A 19,346-nucleotide genomic window follows, 5' to 3' on the forward strand; every position below is an offset into this window, starting at 1 on the left:
ATGACTGGGGGAGGGTCCCTGTAGGGAGTCCCCCTGACAGTACCTCTCCAAGCAGGAAGGTAAACAGCGTTTCCATGTGCTGCTCTGGTTTGCCAGAAGCGGCTTTGTCATGCTGGCCACATGACCCGGAAGCTGTACGCCGGCTCCCTCGGCCAATAACGCAAGATGAGCGCCGCAACCCCAGTCGGTCACGACTAGACCTAATGGTCAGGGGTCCCTTTACCTTTCTGGGCACAATTCAAAGTGTTGGTGCTGACCTTTACAGCCCTAAATGGCCTTGGCCCAGTATACCTGAAGGAGTGTCTCCACCCCCATCGTTCTGCCCGGACACTGAGGTCCAGTGCTGTAAGAGAGAGGGCTTGCAGAGAGCAGCCCACTCTGCTTACTTCCACCAGATGGGAGAGCAGCAGCAAGTCTGGGAGTTCAAATCAGGAACAGGAAGGGTTAAGACGGGTCCAGGGCTCTGCAGAGTCCTGGTGGCTCAGCTCCAGGTTGGTAGCAGGGAAGCAGGGGAGGAGCTAGCTTCAGCAGGGGCTGGAAAGGAGGGAGGAGAGAGAACGGCACCTCAGGAGCCTGGTTTGGGACCACGGAGGACCCATAGAGCAAGGAGGAGGGGCGTTTGGAGTCTTAAAAGGGGGGTCAGAGCCCACGAGACGCCATTGTGGGCTTCTGCCCCATGCAGAGCAGACATGATTTGAGACATCTCACCACTGTATATAGCATGCACAATAAAACTATGAAAATCCAGAGGATGTGTGGAGTGCTTACTCGGGAGTAGCCAACACCCCATCTGTGACAGCAAGCCCACAATCTCTTGATGGCTACCCCGAGGGAAGAGGGCTGCAAATGTAGCAGCCGGCATGAAGTTGGCAGCATCTAAAGCAGAAGAGAGAGATGCCGAGGGAGGATTGGCATGAGTTGCCAGCACCCTGCAACTATGGAACGGCTCAAGCACCAGGTAGGCACCCGGGCACAGGGGAAGCCAAGCTTAGTGAACCGAGCAGCTCGGAACACAGCCAAGCCAGAGGAGCGGAGGCTGGACAAGCAGAGAGGACACTCTGGACGGGCCAGCACTTTGTAGGGCGACCCTCAGCACAAGCTGGCTCTAAGACTGAGAGGCATGGTGGCGTGGAAGTGCAGGAGGCTGAGAGGCGAGTCCGGGCAGAGGGGACAGACGGAGGGGAAAGGCAGCGGCCACAAGTTCCCATACAGTCCCGGGGAGGCAGCTGCAGCACAGCACAGCCCCCTCCAGCCAGATGTGATGCAGAGGGACAAAGCCCGCGCGCGGGTACTTTCAAACGCTGACGCGGGAAAACAGAGGGAAGAGAAAGGCGGGAGATGCCTTTACAATGCACCCAGCCACTGGGTGGAACACTGCCCCCAGAGGAAGGAATGGCGAGAGCAGGCAGGCACAGACACAAGCCTGGATGCCAGATCAGGAGGGGAGGGGCCAGGCAGAGCACCAACAACTGAGCCCTCCTGTAACACCCCACAGCACGACAAAGAGATGGAAGTGAGTCTGCAGCTGCCAAGAGGCCAGACCCAGGAGACAGTCGGGCTTCTCCGCAGGGGCAGCAGCAACGATTTCCTATCGGTGGACTTGGCTAAGCAGGATCAGATTCCCATTTTCCCAAGGGAGCTGCCCATGAGCGTCTTGACCGTAGGCGACCGGGAATTGCAGGAGGGTGAGGTCACGCAACAGACCCCCTCTCGGAAGATGACAGTGAACAAGCACGCAGAAGTGCTAGCTTTGGACTTAATGGACAATGACCCTGTGGGCAGCCAGCGCCGGGGAGATCTCACCTTTGGAGATGCAGACGGCAAGGAGCACTGCAGGAAAGAAGGAGAATCCTCAGGATCGCACCACATCAGCTCCCCAGGCGGATGGAACGACGCAGAGGCGGGGATGCAGGAAGAGAAACTGAGCCAACTCACCAAAGAGGACACTTTTACCCAGAACATACGGAGGGACTTGAGGGAGAAAAAGGGGGCAGGGGAAGGGCTTGCCGAGAAAGAGGGGTTACTCTTTAGCAATGATGCCCGGTATATGCCCCAGGACTCCCTCAGAGGGAAGATTCTCAAGCAATATCATGACAACCCCACGGAGGGGCATGCAGTACATGTCTTCACGAGGCTCACACCCAGTAAGGCCAGTCTTGGGCGAAACCCCAGAGCCTTCCCAGAGCAGGGGGAGGGGGAGATTGGGGGACCTCCTATTGAGGCATGGGGTGAGAGGAGGGAGACAGTACACCAACAACTGGATGGAGACGTGGCAAGGGGCAATGAGGCTTACAAGGAGGGGGCAGACCATCACAGGGGACTGGAGAAGGTCTTCCACGGAGGGGACAGGGTCTGGCTGTGGTCAGAAGGCCTTCCCATGGGGGGAAGGGGGAAGAAGCTGGCACCCAGAAGGCTGGGGCCCTTCAAGGTTCTGACACAGATCAACCCTGTCACCTTCAGGGGGGAAGCACCTACAGCGAGAAAGGTCCATCCCGTGGGTCACAGGTCTTTGCTCTCACACTTTAGGGAAAGCCCAAGGTTCAGAGGACGTGACACACATCCAACACAAGACGCTGACAGGAGGGAGGGGGAGGAAATCACACAAAAGACACTAGACAGAAGGGTGGAGGGAGAAGGCAGCCAAGAGGTTCCAGAAAGAAAGGAAGAGGAGGAGGTCTACAGTGCCACAGCGAGCCCGGGCTCCCGGTGGGGGGAGGGGGGGTTAAAATGTCTGATGGCCAGGCAGGGCACTCCTGCTTCCCAAAACGCGGAGGCAACCACGCACACCATGCAAGGGGAGGACCGCACACTGGAACTGCACGCTCCTTTCTCCCACAGACCCAAACCACCACACGTCAGTAGCACAGGGAACACAGAGGGGGAGGGCGATCCCAGGTGGGGAGCAGGGGAGACGCAGACCCAAGGAGCCCTCCGGGAATCGGAAGCAATTTTCCAGAGGGAGGAGGAGGATGACAACGGAAGGAACTACACGGACCAGCCACCCAGCACCGACGGGGAACAGGATTTTACACACACTACAGAGGAGGAAGACCTGTCAGGCTTCCAGCCCTCTTTACAGACATCAGACCAGGCAAACCAGGCCTCAGGAAGGGGGGGGAGCCTGGAGGGGGGGTGGATGTAAGAGAGAGGGCTTGCAGAGAGCAGCCCACTCTGCTTACTTCCACCAGATGGGAGAGCAGCAGCAAGTCTGGGAGTTCAAATCAGGAACAGGAAGGGTTAAGACGGGTCCAGGGCTCTGCAGAGTCCTGGTGGCTCAGCTCCAGGTTGGTAGCAGGGAAGCAGGGGAGGAGCTAGCTTCAGCAGGGGCTGGAAAGGAGGGAGGAGAGAGAACGGCACCTCAGGAGCCTGGTTTGGGACCACGGAGGACCCATAGAGCAAGGAGGAGGGGCGTTTGGAGTCTTAAAAGGGGGGTCAGAGCCCACGAGACGCCATTGTGGGCTTCTGCCCCATGCAGAGCAGACATGATTTGAGACATCTCACCACTGTATATAGCATGCACAATAAAACTATGAAAATCCAGAGGATGTGTGGAGTGCTTACTCGGGAGTAGCCAACACCCCATCTGTGACAAGTGCCAAGGGCCTTCTGGCGGTTCCCTCACTGCGAGAAGCCAAGTTACAGGGAACCAGGCAGAGGGCCTTCTCGGTGGTGGCACCCGCCCTGTGGAACACACTCCCACCAGAGGTCAAAGAGAAAAACAACTACCAGACTTTTAGAAGACATCTGAAGGCAGCCCTGTTTAGGGAAGCTTTTAATGTTTGACAGACTATGGTATTTAATATTTTGTTGGAAGCTGCCCAGAGTGGGTGGGGAAACCCAGCCAGATGGGCAGGGTATAAATAAATTATTATTATTATTATTATTATTATTATTATTATTATTATTATGTTTTTTTCCTTTGCCTATATACATGGGTAGGGAAATCTGCAGGGGACAGCTGGTGGGTGGGCAAGGCATGTTTTCCCCTACCCACCAATTAACCCCTCCCTGACCATTTTTTATTTATTCCACCCCCCGCTGGGTTTGACAGCTTGAAGTAAGCCCTGCAGAGGGGCAAAATGTCCTGGGAGAGGCATGGGAGGGGTTAAACCCTCCCCTCATGTAGTTTGACCCTAAGGCAGCAAGAATACAGTGGTACCTCTACTTACGAATTTAATGCGTTCCGAACACACATTTGTAAGTCGAAAAAAATTGTAAGTCGAATCCCATAGGAATGCATTGGGAGGAAAAATTCGTAAGTAGAAAAAATCCTATCTAAAAATTCGTAAGTAGAAAAAATCCTATCTAAACCGCATCCAAGATGGCGGACGGAGCTCCATTCATAAGTAGAAACATTCGTAAGTAGAGTTATTCATAAGTAGAGGTACCACTGTAAAGTAATATTAGCCTTTAAGAGTAATCAGAACTGTTTATTCTGCCTCCTCCAGTACTCTTTAAAAATCCAAAATTTCCCACTGGGATACTTAAATCCTTCAATCAGAATTATGTAAATCAAGTGCAACTGCTTAATTATGCACCATCTATTCTCTTTTCATTATTTGGGATTTTAAGTATCTTGATGGTGTTTGGTTTTAAAGCAAAAAGGCTCCATGGGGTGGTGGTAACAAGGAAATGGAACAGACACTAGTCATGTAAACTTAGAAAATTTCTGTCAAAAACTGAAAAAATAGAGTGTTTAGGGTTTGCGTATGGGTGTTCTGATTTATATCCTCACTTTACTCAAAAAGAGTCCAATAACTATCAGGTAAAACAATGAAAGAAAAAACCAACACCTTAAAAAACTAATCCCCCCCCCAAAAAAAACCCAGCAGCAGCAGAGATTTCTAAATGTCATCCAAAGGAACCTGATAAAAACAACCAGCTTCCAACAAAATAAACAAAACCCTTAACAAAAAGGGTTATAAATGGAATTTACACTGGGGGGGGGGGACAAAATAAGGTGTTCAGGCAGGCTTCCCTTAGGAGTTACCAAAGTTTGGGTGCAGCTACCAGAAAGGCCCTCACTTTGCTTCCAACCAAATATTTCAGGGACCGTTGCTACGCACAAGATAACTTCCGTTTAAGATCGCCTTAGAAAGGTAGTCTCGTATTAGAAAAGGCAATCCTTTGGATTAACTTTACAGTGGTCCCTCGACTTACGAATTTAATCTGTTCCGAATGCACATTCGTAGGTTGAAAAGTTTGTAAGTTAAAAAAGCGGTTTCCCCATAGGAATGCATCGGAAACGAAAAAATTCGTAAGTCGAGTAAACCCCATCTAAACCGCAACGGTTTTCCTTTCGGATGTCGAAAAAAATGTAAGCATGCGGCCATTTTTTTTCATTCGTAACACGGAATTTCAAGTACTTCGTAAGTCGAGGGACCACTGTATTTTGTTGTTTATATGAAAGCACTTTCAGGTGGGCCCAGAAGCATTTTTTGTTTTTTCCTCATCTGGTGCCAGATGAGGAAAGAAATCAGGCTGTGGCTGCGACACACACAAAACCTTTATATTTGGAGCACGTTCTTTCCCTCAAAACTGTAGGTTGTTGTTGCTGGGAACGGCAACTCTGCAAGAGGCAAACTACATTGCCCAGAATTCTTTTGGAGAAAGGATGTGCTTCAAAGATATCCGCCGGGAAAACCCCTTTTTTCTTACCGTTTCCCGGCGGTCTCCCGTTTGGCGGAAAATCCTGGCATTGTCCCTTTAATTTGCTTCTTCCTGGCGGCCATTTTTCTGGTGCCGCTTTGCCCTTCTATGGGCACCAGAAAATGGCTGCGCCGGCGCCGGAAGTCGCTTCCGCGCATGACCGGAAGTTGCGTGACGCGACTTCCGGTTGTGGTTTGCCCTTCTATGGGCATCAGAAAATGGCGGCGCCGGCGTCGGAAGTCGCTTTTACGTGTTTCCGGTCATGCGCGGAAGTGACTTCCGGCGCTGGCGCCGCCATTTTCTGGTGCCCATAGAAGGGCGAAGCACCACCGGAAGTTGCGTCACGCAACTTCCGGTCATGTGCGCGCTGCGGATCCCGGATCTTTACGATCCGGACTTGGCAGCTATGAAGATACAGTATGTCAGAGGACACCCACATCGTCTATCACAGTACAGAGACGAGCAAATTATAAAATGGGGGAGAGGAAGAGAGATTGTTTTTTCAGCCCACAAACAGCAAAAGGTCTAATAGGTACTATGGACCTTTGGCTTCCCCTCCTGTTCCCCCTACAACTGCGTCTACAGCAGGGCTAGTCAACGTGGTGCCATCCAGATGTTGTGCACTACAACTCCCATTATCTGGGGGACACCAAGTTGACAACCCAATTTGCAGTGCCAGAGCTAAGTGCTGCTGCTAGGTACACAGTGCCAACCAAGCTTTACAGAACAGACCTTCACATTCCCCAGCCTGGTTCCATATTAAAATGAAATTCAGTGACCTCTCTGCAGGAGAGGGGTGAAGTTGCAGGGGAGAATTAGTAACCAGGGGAGATTCATGCAGGGGAAAGTGCAATAGCTCTGGTGCTTCAGTAGTTACCAGCTGGGATGAGAAAGGAGAAACCCACACCCTCTCCTTCACACACACATACACAATATATTGCGGACATAAAGAAAAGCTGCAATGAAGCAAGAATGCTGGATGGCGCAGAGGTCATTTTACATATTCCTTCGGACAATTCAGTGATGGGTGTTGTCAATGAGTTCTGCTCATGTTCAGGATTTCCCCAATGACCACATTTGGCCTTGCAATTTTCCTCCCCCCTGCTCCCTTGGGCAGATTATGGTGGTGGTCTTCTCTTACATCACGTGACTTGGCTTACTTGTCCTATGATATCATAGAATTGTAGAGCTGGAAGGGAGCACAAAGGTCATCTGGTCCAACCCCCTGCAATGCAGGAAACCTGCCCACAGCGCTGGGTGGGCTCAAACCCTTCTGGTTAATGGCCAGAGACACTGACCCACTGCACCACAGAGAGGTGCTCTGTTTGCTTTGTGACAGCCTCTGCCAACTCGGAACACCCTCCAGATGTTTTTTCCTGCCACTCCCATCAGATAGCATGTCTAGTTTGGTGGAAGCTGATGGACACTGCTCTATGGGCATACTTGTGTAGGATGTTAGCCCCCCTGCTTCTGGCATGTTTCTGTCTCAGTTGCCAAAACTCATCTGCAGGGGGCTTGTGGGTAGCTAGTCCAGAAGGGAAACAAGATAGCTTCTAGCTCTGCATTTTTCTGCTCTCACCGTGCCTACCGACTCCTGCGGCGGGACAGCAAAGGGCCCCTCTGTTTGCCCCAGAAGGCCCAAGTCGATGCTCTTGCGATCTTCCTGGCGCCCATGCCGCCGAGCCCGGCCATCTTGTTTCCTGAGTGGGCGTTCGCCCCGAGGTAGCCCGCCAGCACTTAGCTTGCGCACGGGGTTGGTCAGCCATTTCTTGAGGGTGCTGACCGAGTGGCGGGAGGCGGGGGAGCTGGGAGCTGAGCTGCTGGATGCCTGTGGCTGGATGGAAGCCACGGAGGCAGAGAGGCTGCCATCGCTGCCTGCGATGGAGTAAGGATCTGCAGGAAGAGGACAGGCACAACCAGTGAGAACATGGACGGATTTTGTAACGTACTCAAAGCACACACAAATCTGGAAAGGGGAAGGAGGCTGGTCTCGAGGCTTCCCAGACGAAGGCACACCCTTTGGTCTGGAAACCCTTCCTCCCAAATGCATGCACAAGGCAGGGCACGGAACACTTTGCAGCCCTCACAGGCATCCTCTCAATGGAACATGCAACTCTTAACTTTGCACAGTAAGCTACACTCCATATCCACCCATCTCACTCCAACCAGGCAAGCCTGGTTGTCATTACAGTTCAATGGCACATTCTGTCAGGGACTGGGCGGAGGAGGAATGGTGGAGGTGACCTCCCCATCCTGAGCCTTCCATGGAGGAGGAGGAAGAAAGGATAGACAGTGGTTTGAGGGAGGTCACAGCTCAGAGGCAGATGAGGGGAAAAGCTGGGAAACCATGGGAGAGCCGGAGCAACACCTGGCTGACATATCATTGAAAGCATTCCAGACCCTCCATCTCCCAGAACCCGGTGAGCCTTAAAAGTAGGAGAGCAAAGAGCTCAAAGACAGAGGGCACATAGGAGCACCCATAGGGGAGGTGATGATGACGACGAATGAAGACACCTCATTCACTCGGGACAATGCCATTAACCAAGAGGCTGGGTTCTATAGCCTCTCTCTGTAAAGACTGAAATAAAAAACATGTAAGAAACATTTTCTTGTCTTATACTTTCCTGGGCAACCAGCCAGGAGCCGCTGACAGCATCCTGACAATTCTGGACATGCAAAAGCAACTGAAGAGGGTCTACAGAAGGACCAGGGGCAAGTGTGGCCTGGGAGAGGCTGCATTGGAGAGGCTTGGAGGACCTCATTGACCTGAAGTGCTCCACCTGAGATCCAAGGCGTTAGAAGGAGCAGGCCATAGCTCAGGGATGAAAACACATTATTTGCAGGCAGAAACTCCCAGATTCAAGCCCCTGGTATTTCTAGTAAAATGGATCTCAGACAGCAAGCCTGTAGAAGACCTTTGCTATTACAGTACTTTTATTTCCTGACCTGCCTGGGATTCCCAGGCAGTCTAAATCAAGGTACTGATCAGACCCAGACCCCCTTAGCTTCAGAAAATTATTGTTTATTAAATATGCATACTGCCCTTCAGCTACAGATATCAGAGCAGTTCACAACAAATAAATACAATATAAAAGCACAAAATACATGATAAAAACTACAACAAAAACAAGCAAACAATCCAATACACACACATACCCCCAAGACTGCTGTACTGTGAGCCTCTCCAGATCGTAGCCCTGGCCTGTGAGACCTGCTCTGCATTTTCAGATAGCTGCTGGAGCTTACAGCCTCTGCCCAATCAGTGTGAGAATTCAAAGTGAGTACAGAAGTGAACAGAATTACATCACTTTTGATGGTTCCCCCCCTCCACCCTGCTAAAATGAATATCTCCACTTTGTAGAACAGAGACGTATTGGAATGCACAATATGGTTAAAGAAGCCATGGGAAGGAGGTGGGTGGTTTCTGCTTCTCTCAATTCACTGCTATTCACAGGGCAAAACCCCACATGGCTCCTTCAGCAGCTAAGATTACCTCCTTCAGAGCCATTAACACTTTATTAAGAAGACATCACCTTGCACTCCCCTTGTCAGAACTGAACATCGCTAAACTTTGCTAAGCTCCACACCTGCACTGTTATGGGGCATGGCCTTTTGGGTTCTTATACACATGATGCCTGATCAGGCTACAAGGTCAGCTCTGCATCCATCTCCTTGGCAAACTCAGTTGGAACAACGTCAACACAGTTTGGAAGTGGTCAAAAGCATACAGTATATTAGTGTCACTCCAGCACTGTTAGAAAATGGTAATGCCCAATCTCAACATTTAGAATGAAAAGCTGGAAATTGCAGGGTTATGTTCCCTTGAAAGCTGTGATAAACATAGCAAATGGCCTTAAAGATTTGGTGTGAGGAAAGCTGTTCTATTAGAAAATGGTGGTGTAAGCTGGAGAAACAACACAGGCATACAGATCTATGACAGCAGGTTCAAGCAGCTCACATCTCAAGATACCCACTTACTGTTTAACATCATGCAGACACTTTGCTCTTCCTCCAAAGGGGCTGTGCCTACTTCACATATGCATGTGCCCCACTTGGTATTTCTCTACCCTTCATTATTGTATGCTTGGGGTACGATTTAGTAATTATTTGGAACTACTTGTGAATGGGACCATCCCAGATACACTATCCGCAGGTGAAACTTTCATTTCACTTGACATCATCTCACAATGCAAGGCTTTTATACATAATCATTTCCCACATTCAGCTACCAGTCATCAGATTTAAGAAAAATGACCGTTGCATGCATGCACGCACGTACACACACACACACACACACACACACCAGGCACTGATGACTGGCAGCGTAATCCATTTATGACATTTTGATCCCATCCTGCCACCAGGAGTGCATATAGTACTTCTGTATCCACTTCTCTTCCTCCCATTTTAGCCTCACAACAACCCTGCTGAGATAGGTCAGGCTGAGAGAGGAGATCACCCAGTGGGCTGCATGGCCAGGGAAAGATCTGAACCTGGGTCTCCCTAGTCCTACTCAGAGACTCTCTCACTTAACCATACCGAATTTGTGAATGGACTTTCATGAAAGTTGCCAGTAATGTTCTAATGGGTCTGAGATTGCCTGTTTGCACATGCAAATCAACCCCTTGATGTTGCAGTCATGAAATGATCAACAGGAAGATGCAAACTAATCCTCTTATCATATGTAATAGCGGCTCAGGTGTGGGTCCAAGTCAGTGTCCCATCTAACTAACTTTAGAGGGACAGATGATCTGCTTAACGTCAACAGCAGAAGTTTGCCTTTAGCCCATTTTCTGTATGGTCTTGTGAAGTGGCCCCATATGCCTAGAAAGATCATGAATGCACGCAGGTGGGCATGTGCTGAAAGATGTCCACATAAGCAAAGCGATGCAGGCAAAGGTGAGCAAAGGGGCAGCCATGCTCCCCCAGAGGAACTCTGCAGGAACAGCCTAGCAAGCATCCAGCAGAAGGCAATAATGCAATGCAGCGGGATGACACTTTCTCCTGAAATAACTACCTGCATCAGGAACCCGAGATGTGTCAAGCCACAGGCACCTGACCCCACCTTGGAAACTGACATGTCAGTGTGAGGGATGTTGCTATGGCAACTGGCCACAGTACACATGTCTATGACATTGCTAGGACCAATTGCTAGGCTTAGAAATAACCAATTAGCACCTGCAAAGTGCAGCAAACAATGCCTTCTCTGCAGCCTGCGACCTCATTCTCCCAAAGTCTTAGGCCAACTGCCCACACAGGTGGTGAACCTGCATCTGGGCTAAACTGCTTCAGACTGCAGATGAGAGGTCATATTGATTGAATACTCCTCCATATTAAAAAATCCCACCACATAGAAAGCTAGTCTCCACCACCAACACCACTCCAACACCCTAAATTTCTATGTGGAGATAATTATTTTTTTAAAAAAAAATCTATGTGGAGAAAATTATTTTGTCTGCAAGAGCATTCAGTCACCCAAGACTCCCCATCTACAATCTGGGTCAGCCCAGAAACAGACCAACCACCAGAGTAAGAATGAGACTCTAGTAAAGCCCTGCCTCATCCTGTTTGTTTATTACAAGCATACAATCTCTAGTTCCAGGCTCTTTAAAGAAAGTATCAGAAAGACCAGGGGTCCCCAGACTACGGCCCCCAGGCCGGATGCGGCCCAATTAGCCTCCCAATCCGGCCCGCGACGACCCCCGCCGCCCGCTGCCGCCGCCCGCTCTTACGGCGCGTGGCGCGGCGGCGATCTTCAAAATTGGCAAAAAATCGCCGAAAATCCTTTGTGCGCATGCGTATGGGCCTCTCCCAACCCAGAAGAGGTCATTTCCGATGCACTTCCGGGTCGGGGGAGGCCCATACGCATGCGCACAAGTGATTTTCGACGATTTTCCCCCGGCCGTGTGCGTGTGCGCATGCGCACGGGCGCGCACTCCCCCGCCCTCCGGCCCGCTGCGCGCGCACTCCCCTACTCTCCGCCGCGCGGTCGGTGCGGCGGGCACCGGCCCGAAGCCCGGTAAGTCTGGGGACCCCTGAGAAAGACTAGCTAACACAAGACCCAAGCATGCCGGCAGTCTAGAATGACACCTGGAAAGAGTGTGTGTAGCCACTCTCTGTACTCTCAACTAGAGCACTAGGTTTAAATACTTCTTTCTCAAAATTGGATCTATCACAGCTAAACTTAATTCACATCTCATGTTGGTATGAAGCACATACAGTATTTTGGAGGAGGTACAAACAAACAAACAAACAAACAATTCTGCCCATCTGACTGGGTTGCCCCAGCCACTCTGGGCGGCTGCCAACAAAAAATAGTAAAAACACAATAGAAAACAAAGCCCTCAAACAAAGGGCCAAACGACATGTTATACATGGGCGCAGTTTGCAAATAACACCCAGTCCAACCATGGCTTAGTTTAAACTGTGTAGACTCCCAGTGAGATCCCAGTGAGATCGCTGCCATGTTGCTCCTCCCTCTGGTACTCTTGCTGCTATGAGTGAAGCCATGATTTAGTGTGTTGTCTGAATTGGGGCTCATAGTTTGTCTCTTCAAGACAAACCATGAGCAGTAAGCCATAGAACAAACCTTCGTTCAGGGAAGTTTTTAATGTTTGATGTCCTATTGTGTTTTAATTTGTTGGAGACCGTCTAGAGTGGCTGGGGTAACCCAGTCAGATGGGCAGGCAAGCAAGCAAACAGGTACAGGTTGAGGGACAAACTGTGAGCTGGGGATTGAAAACCACACGCACAGCAACAAAAAGACTGGAGGAAGGGTAAATTAGCTGCCATCTCCTCTTTGAGTATCTGCACACTATTGCACTAATACGGTAGTACACCATAATTCAGCTCAGAATTACATATGAACCAGGTCAAAAGTTGCACTGCACCACCTATGCTTTTTCTTTCTTTGTTTTTAATTACAGATGCCGGGGTGGATTAGGCAGTGTGGGACCACAAGATATGGGAAGACCAGTCCTACCATTAGGCAGACAGAGCTGACCATCTCAGGTAGAAGATGCTTCAGGCCACCTGAGAGTACCGGTACTCTTTCATTGGAGACCAGAGCCATGTCTGCTGCTCTCAGGTGCAGTGGAGGACACTGTCCCTAAGATTCCTGTGAGAGTCCAGTCCACAACTATAAGAGAGCCTTGTTTACAGCTACCAGTAGCACCTTGAGACACCCTGGGGCAACTGTAATTTAGGCTTGCAGAACTTCAGGAGCTCATCATGCCAAAGGCAGTCCTCCAGAAGCTCACTAAGCAGCACCAGCCCAATATATTTTGGTGCCTGAGGCAGAAAGTCCAAATGGCACTCTGCACTGTGATAAAATAAATAATACAACATTAGCTGCTTTTTCACCATTAAATAGCTCCCCACCTCAGGCTTACCCTGTCTAATGCCAGCACTAAACTTGACAAAAAAAGAATAAGTTGCTACATATTTGGGCACAATATGTGACTAGTGTGTGTAAAGGTGGTGCTGAGCTCAACAAGTGACAACTGTTTGTACAAGTTGTCTGTAAATGCGTCATTTCCTGCAATCTGATTCTCGCTAGCTAGAAGTATCACAGGATCATCACACACTCTGGCCACGTTCAGACAAGATTTGTGCCACAAAAGAAGGCCACCCTTAGCTGCGTGCTAACCAAGCTAATGTCCCTCTGCTGCTTTCCCTCCCCACCTCCACCCCCTAGTTCCATGGGCGCCAATGGGGCAACAGCCTAATATTGGCGGAGGAGGAATGTGCACGGCACGTTCCTTGGCAAGGCCTGCATAGCTCTGGCTGCGCCATCCACCATCTGTTTTTCAGGATGTGCTGGTGGGTGGAGCCACGTGGGGGGAAGGAGAGCCTCAGAACTCAAAGGCTTATTGTTTTAAAAACACATTTTCTCCCTCTATTCAGCACCAATTTTTCAGGGATTTCTAAAGACAACAGTTCCCTCAGGCTGTACAACCACCCAGTGGGGAAATTTTTCCATTCTTTCTATTTTCAGTCAGTATCAAAAACTGCACCCAGGGAGGGTTCTGAGATGGGCTTAATCTGAGCCCAGAGCTGACTATGGCAGCACTCCAGAGCCCATTTTTCAGCATCAAGGCTCAGCCCCTAGAACATGTGAGACAAAAATAATGGAACAGAAAAACTCGCAAGCATGTGGAAAGGGTCTTTCTGTCTCTCCTTTCACCTGCTCCATAACTGGGATTGGACAGCAGGGCCTTCTTACTTATTGGGTGTGATTTCCAAGCAGGACTGAGCGTCTTCTAGGACAAAATAACTTATGGACTCCTCCATGAAACTTTGACAAATTCATTGGTGGCTGAAGCTGTCTGCAGATACTAGCCACAATGGCTGTGTACTAGACCAGTGTTTCTCAACCAGTGTGCCTCCAGATGTTTTGGGACTACAACTCCCATCATCCCTAGCTAGCAAGACCAGTGGTCAGGAATGATGGGAGTTGTAGTCCCAAAACATCTGGAGGCACACTGGTTGAGAAACACTGTAGTAGACTAGTATTGGAGGCAGTGTGGTGGAGAACAACATCAGGAGAGGGCTACTGGGCTCATGCCCTGCTCAGTTCCAGGTTTCCCAAAGGCTGGCCACTGTGGGAACAGGATGCAGGACCCATTAAATCCATTTGCTACATTTTACAGAAGACGTTCCTTTGCCTCTAGACAAATTTGTGGAAGAGAAAGCTACCAGTGGCTACTAGCCAGTGTTGGAGGCAGTATGCTCAGCACGAGACTCTTAATCTCAGGGTTGTGGGTTTGAGCCCTATGTTGGGCAAAAAATAATAATCCTGCATTGCAGGGGGTTAGACTAGATGGCCCATGTGCTTCCTTCCAACTCTACAATTTTGTGATTCTATACAGCCTCTGAGTACCTGTGTTGCTAGGAATCACAAGTGGGAAGAGTGCTGTTGTACTCAGATTCTGCTTGTGGGCTTCCCACGGCCATCTGGTTGGCCACTGAGAGAACAGAGTGCTGGACAAGATGGGTCAATGGCTCTGACATTAGCTTCATGAGCCTCAGCCATTCAAATTTGTGCTTTCACCGCCTTATCAAAGCATCTCCAAGCTGGGAACTGCCTGACCTGCAAAGGTTTAAGGCATGGAGATAGGAGATTCCAAGGGGAAATGTGTCCCCTTTCCACAGGACACTTTCCTCCATTCCAGCTTGTAAGATACAACAGTAAGCCTAGCACTAGGTGAATGGTGAATGGTTCCAGGGGATTATAATACAGTGGCACCTCGGTTTTCGAACATAATCAGTTCCGGAAGAAGACCACTCAAGTTTCAAAACGTTTAAAAGCTGAAATCTCAGTACGGAAGCCTCAAAATGGAAAACTTAATACGGAAAACTCAATACAGAAGCCACATTTCTGGTTCGACTTCCAAAGCGCGTTCAAAAACCGAAGCATTTACTTCCGGGTTTGCGGCGTTCGAAAACCGAAATGTTAGTCAACAGGGACGTTCAAAAACCGAGGTACCACTGTATTCAAGAATAAGAGGCATTAATCTAATATGAGGGGCATCTGGCAACATGAATGTAGCTATCCAGCCAGCTCTTAGATCATCAATCCCAGACTGCTGAAAACATTATGATTAAGAGATTTTATCTTAAAATTCTTAAAAACCACAAAATGTCAACTTTATGCCTCTGGGAAACTGCAGCATTAATGGCAGGCAGACTCGTATTTTCTAAACCATACCCCTGCCAAAGTATGCCGGTTTGCAATTTAATGCAGGGCCCAATTCACTGGGAGGTTTGGCTGTGGACGCTCACGAAAATGCATAGGCATACAGAAGGAGTGCCATGTGGATTGCACCCTTTCCCCCCAGTAATGAAATCCAGAATAATTATTTTATCTCAAGCTCTCACTGTATGCTCCATCCTCCTCCTTCCTACAACCTCTTGAAAGCATTCACCAAGGGTGCATACTCAAGAAGAGATTGTGCAGAATGGTATATTCTTAAAGCTCTTTAATCTCCTTGCCACTACTCAGATCATGAAAGAAATGTATTTCATTCTAAAGACAGGAGTAACCTTATCCAGATCCAGTACTATACAATGGAGGGGTGGGGGCAGTCTTGCTGCAAGGCTTCTGCTGCCAGGGCAGTAGGGAAATTGCCTGCAGAGTTCCCACCTGTTTCTTTTATTTCTGCTACTGAACATGGAAAAGAGATTTTAAAAAAAATTCCTTCCAGGTGCTACTGGAAGGATTTTTTAATTTTGTTTCGACTATACCAGACCAACACGGCTACCTACCTGTAAATGGAAAAGAGATGTGTGCACCCAATATCAGAAAGGAGCAGGGAGGCATGGGTGTAGCCAGGATTTATGTTTGGAGGGGCAGGCTTTATGGGGGTCCTCAGTTAGTTAAGTATTTTTTACTGATTTACTTGATGGGGGGCAGCTGCCCCCACCCCCTCCTTGGCCATGCCCATTGGAGGGGAGGGATTCACAAGATCAGTGTGGAGGGGGAGGAGGGAACAGCCTTGTTGGTTTTGCAAAGCTTTCCCTCCCTGTACCTTAAGATGCTGTGCAAGAACTCTGGCTGAACAGTGAGAGATCTTCAGTCTCCAAGGCTGCAGCCCTATACACCCTATACCTTCAAGAGGAAGTCCCCCCCCCCAAAAAAATAATAATAATTTGCATCACAAAAAAGAGGACATCAGTTTACAAAAAAAAATGCACATGGTTCTTTCTATGTACAGATGCAAATTTTGAAATAATCGCTAAAATTTCAATAGAGTTCACAACATCTCACCCTAGTGAGGAAGACACCAGGTGATCAGCTTCTGAGTCTGCTGACCAGGTGGTGCTGTTGATGGGCAACTTCAGGGCCCCTGCTCTCCTTTCTTATGGCTCTTTATCTGTAAAACAGACCTGGTCAGGCAGCCCTCAAACAGAAGACACCTTAAAAGTAGGACGCATGGCCACTCTAAGTCCCATGGAACTCAATGGGTCTTACTTCTTAATAAACATGTAGAGAATTGCATATAAAACCAGTAAACAAACAATAGCAATTATAAAAATAGCATGAGCTGAAGTCGTAAAGGCCAACCCTACCTCAAATACCATTATCTTGCCCCGAGGGAAGAAAAAGCAGATACAGCTTATTTGAGGCAAGCAGTCCTTTTTGGTTTTAATGTATGTATATATTTTTAATTGATGCTCATCACTGTAAATAATTTTATTTTCTGATAAGAGCGGTTTGACAGGGGAACAGACTCCCCCGGAAGGCAGAGGACTCTCCTTCCTTGGAGGTTTTTAGCAAAGCCTGGATGTCCATCTGTCATGGATGCTTCCACTGAGATTCCTGCATTGCAGGGGGTTGGACTAGATGACCGCCGAGATCCCTCCCAACTCTACAATCCTATGATTCTATGTACAATTCCTTGCGAGGTCAGCCTGAAATGTCAATATATAAACAGCATATATAAATAAGACAGAATGAGGCAACTTGCCTCAGGCAGAAGACTTTAAGCTACCAATAAAAGAAAAGCAAATGGTCAATTGTTTGTTTGTTTTTTACCACTGGGTGGGGAATAATTTGGATTGTCTGCCTCAGGCACATGGGCCATTTCTGAGAGGAGAAGTGATGAATGATCATGGGCAACAGTCAAACTAGTTGCACGCCAGAAACTCCTGTTCAGGGCCGTCTTAAGCCTATCCAGCACCGTGGATCAAACATCCCTCTGGAGGCCCACCCCCCCGTTTCCCAGAGTCGGGATCTCACTGGGAACACATTTAAAAAATTGTACATACATATCTGCCCTATTAGGTTTTATTTAGGATATATGGGTCTGCTTGGAGTAAAATATAGTGGAATAAACAAGACTTTCAAACTACCACATCAGTTACTTGGGGCGTTTCTTTAACAAGTTATTCAACTGAAAGGTATCTGAAAACCTAGTAGGGCTTTCCTTGTAAAAATGTGTTCCAAAGCCGAGAGATCTATTTTGCATGACAGAATCAACGCTTCGAAAGAATCCTCGTTTAGTATTTCATTTCATGGACATTAATGAACGGGAAGCGAGTTCCACAGTCTTAGCAATGCGTGAAGAAGGCCTTTTCCACTTATCTCTGTCTGGAATCTCCCAATATTCAGCTTTGTGGGATGTCTGCGAGTTCGAGTGTTAGGTGAGAGAAGTAGGAAAAAGGGATCGTGTCACTTTCCCTGCGCCTTTTCCCCAAACCAAAAGAGCCCCAAACCTTTCCTTGCAGCGGAGTGGCTCCTCCGGCCCCTTTCCTCCCACCCACTACTATTATTGCAGCAATTTCTCACTGCCCGCGCGGTGGGCACCTGCACTCTGCACGCCCCTGGGCCGAAGAGGTTCCAGGGCCAAAGGCTCCTTCCCCCTCCTTCCTCTTTCCATGTCACCTCCCCACTTCCTCCAAACCTTCTCCCTCGCCCCTGAATACCCACCCACTTCCCCCACCATCAGTCCTCCTCCTCCGATGCCATGTGTGGTACCTGCAGGGGTGGAGCGGCCTCACAGAGCAGGCAGCCACGGACCCCTTTGCACCCGCAGCAGCCCCCAGGCTTGCCTCCCGCTCCCCGTCTTACGGAGACGGCAGCAGCAGCATCGGCGACCACCACCGCCTCCTCCATCCCAACCTTGTGGCTAGATCGCCACCACGGAGCCAGCGGGGAGAGCTCCGGACTGCGGGAAAGCATCCGGAGCCTTCCCGCCACAGGGATGACCCTGCCGCTGGAGGCGCGCAGCGCAGGCACCAAACCCCTGCTCTGCTTCGATTACCTCCCTGCATTCTCCCCGGACTCTCTGGCGCCGCCCCCCCAAGACCCTAGCGCCCAGGTTCCCCGCACCACTACCCTCAATGGTAAAGATGTCCCTGCTCCTGTTCCTATCCAAGTAACCCCTAAAGAAATCTGATGGATCTCTGCCCTTCCCAGAGAACCCAGGGTGGCTCATGAAATAAATAAATAAATACAAAAACCATAAAAAACAACATTTACAATCTCCGTCAAATTTCAATTAAAATTGAACTGCAGCAATGCTGGACTAGCCTTCATAGTCCCTTATAACTCTACAATTCTATGATTCTGTGTGAACCTCAAAGACAAGGCCTCACCCCAAACTGTGCTCCAAAGGTAATATGGCCAGAAAAAAATTGTTTATACCCCAGTAATGAAAAGAAACTCAGGTATAGCAAGGGAGTTGGAGGTAAGCAGATTCTTCCCCCACCCCCCTCTAGACTCCTATGTCATACTTGTTGACCCTCCCACTCTTTGCTGTGGGTTATCCCTGTGGCTGCCCCCACCCGGTGATGATCTATGACGCGTTGCTGTGCCTGACTCAGTGTCATAGCTGCCAAGTTCTCCCTTTTGTTAAGGGAAATTCCCTTATGCTGAATAGGCTTCCTCACGAGAAAAGGGAAAACTTGACAGCTATGCTCAGGGTCAATGTTTCCCAGGAAAGGGGATGTGTCCGTTTCCCCCCGGATTATGTGTTTTTCCTCCCCCCCTCCCCCGTGGATGTGTCTCATCCCTGTGTTTACTCCCATCCTGTAGCAACCCATGAGGTATCCCGTTCCCCCTCCCCCCACCCTACGTCAGCCCATGACCTATTTGGGCCCCTCTTCTCCCTACCACCCACCCAGGGCTCCATTCGGGATAGTATTTAAAGGGCTGTAGAGCCGAGGCCTAGTCTGTAAAGTGGAGCCGAGGCCTA

General features: G+C 49.3%; 1 protein-coding gene across 10 annotated transcripts in view; it reads right to left on the reverse strand.

Moving 5' to 3' along the window:
• ARHGEF25 (Rho guanine nucleotide exchange factor 25) overlaps nt 1-19,346 on the reverse strand; it is a 96,875-nt gene that overhangs the window by 30,035 nt on the left and 47,494 nt on the right. For 9 of the 10 annotated variants that reach the window (XM_060272159.1, XM_060272160.1, XM_060272158.1 and 6 more), the window contains one exon: nt 7,229-7,542. In XM_060272159.1, the coding sequence (XP_060128142.1) occupies nt 7,229-7,542 (314 nt within the window). Of the gene's footprint in view, nt 1-1,803; nt 2,684-7,228; nt 7,543-19,346 lie in introns of those variants that run through there. The other variant, XM_060272164.1, reaches the window with a different exon arrangement.

This window comes from Zootoca vivipara, chromosome 2, assembly GCF_963506605.1.
Source record: "Zootoca vivipara chromosome 2, rZooViv1.1, whole genome shotgun sequence".
NCBI classification, from domain to species: Eukaryota; Metazoa; Chordata; class Lepidosauria; order Squamata; family Lacertidae; genus Zootoca; species Zootoca vivipara.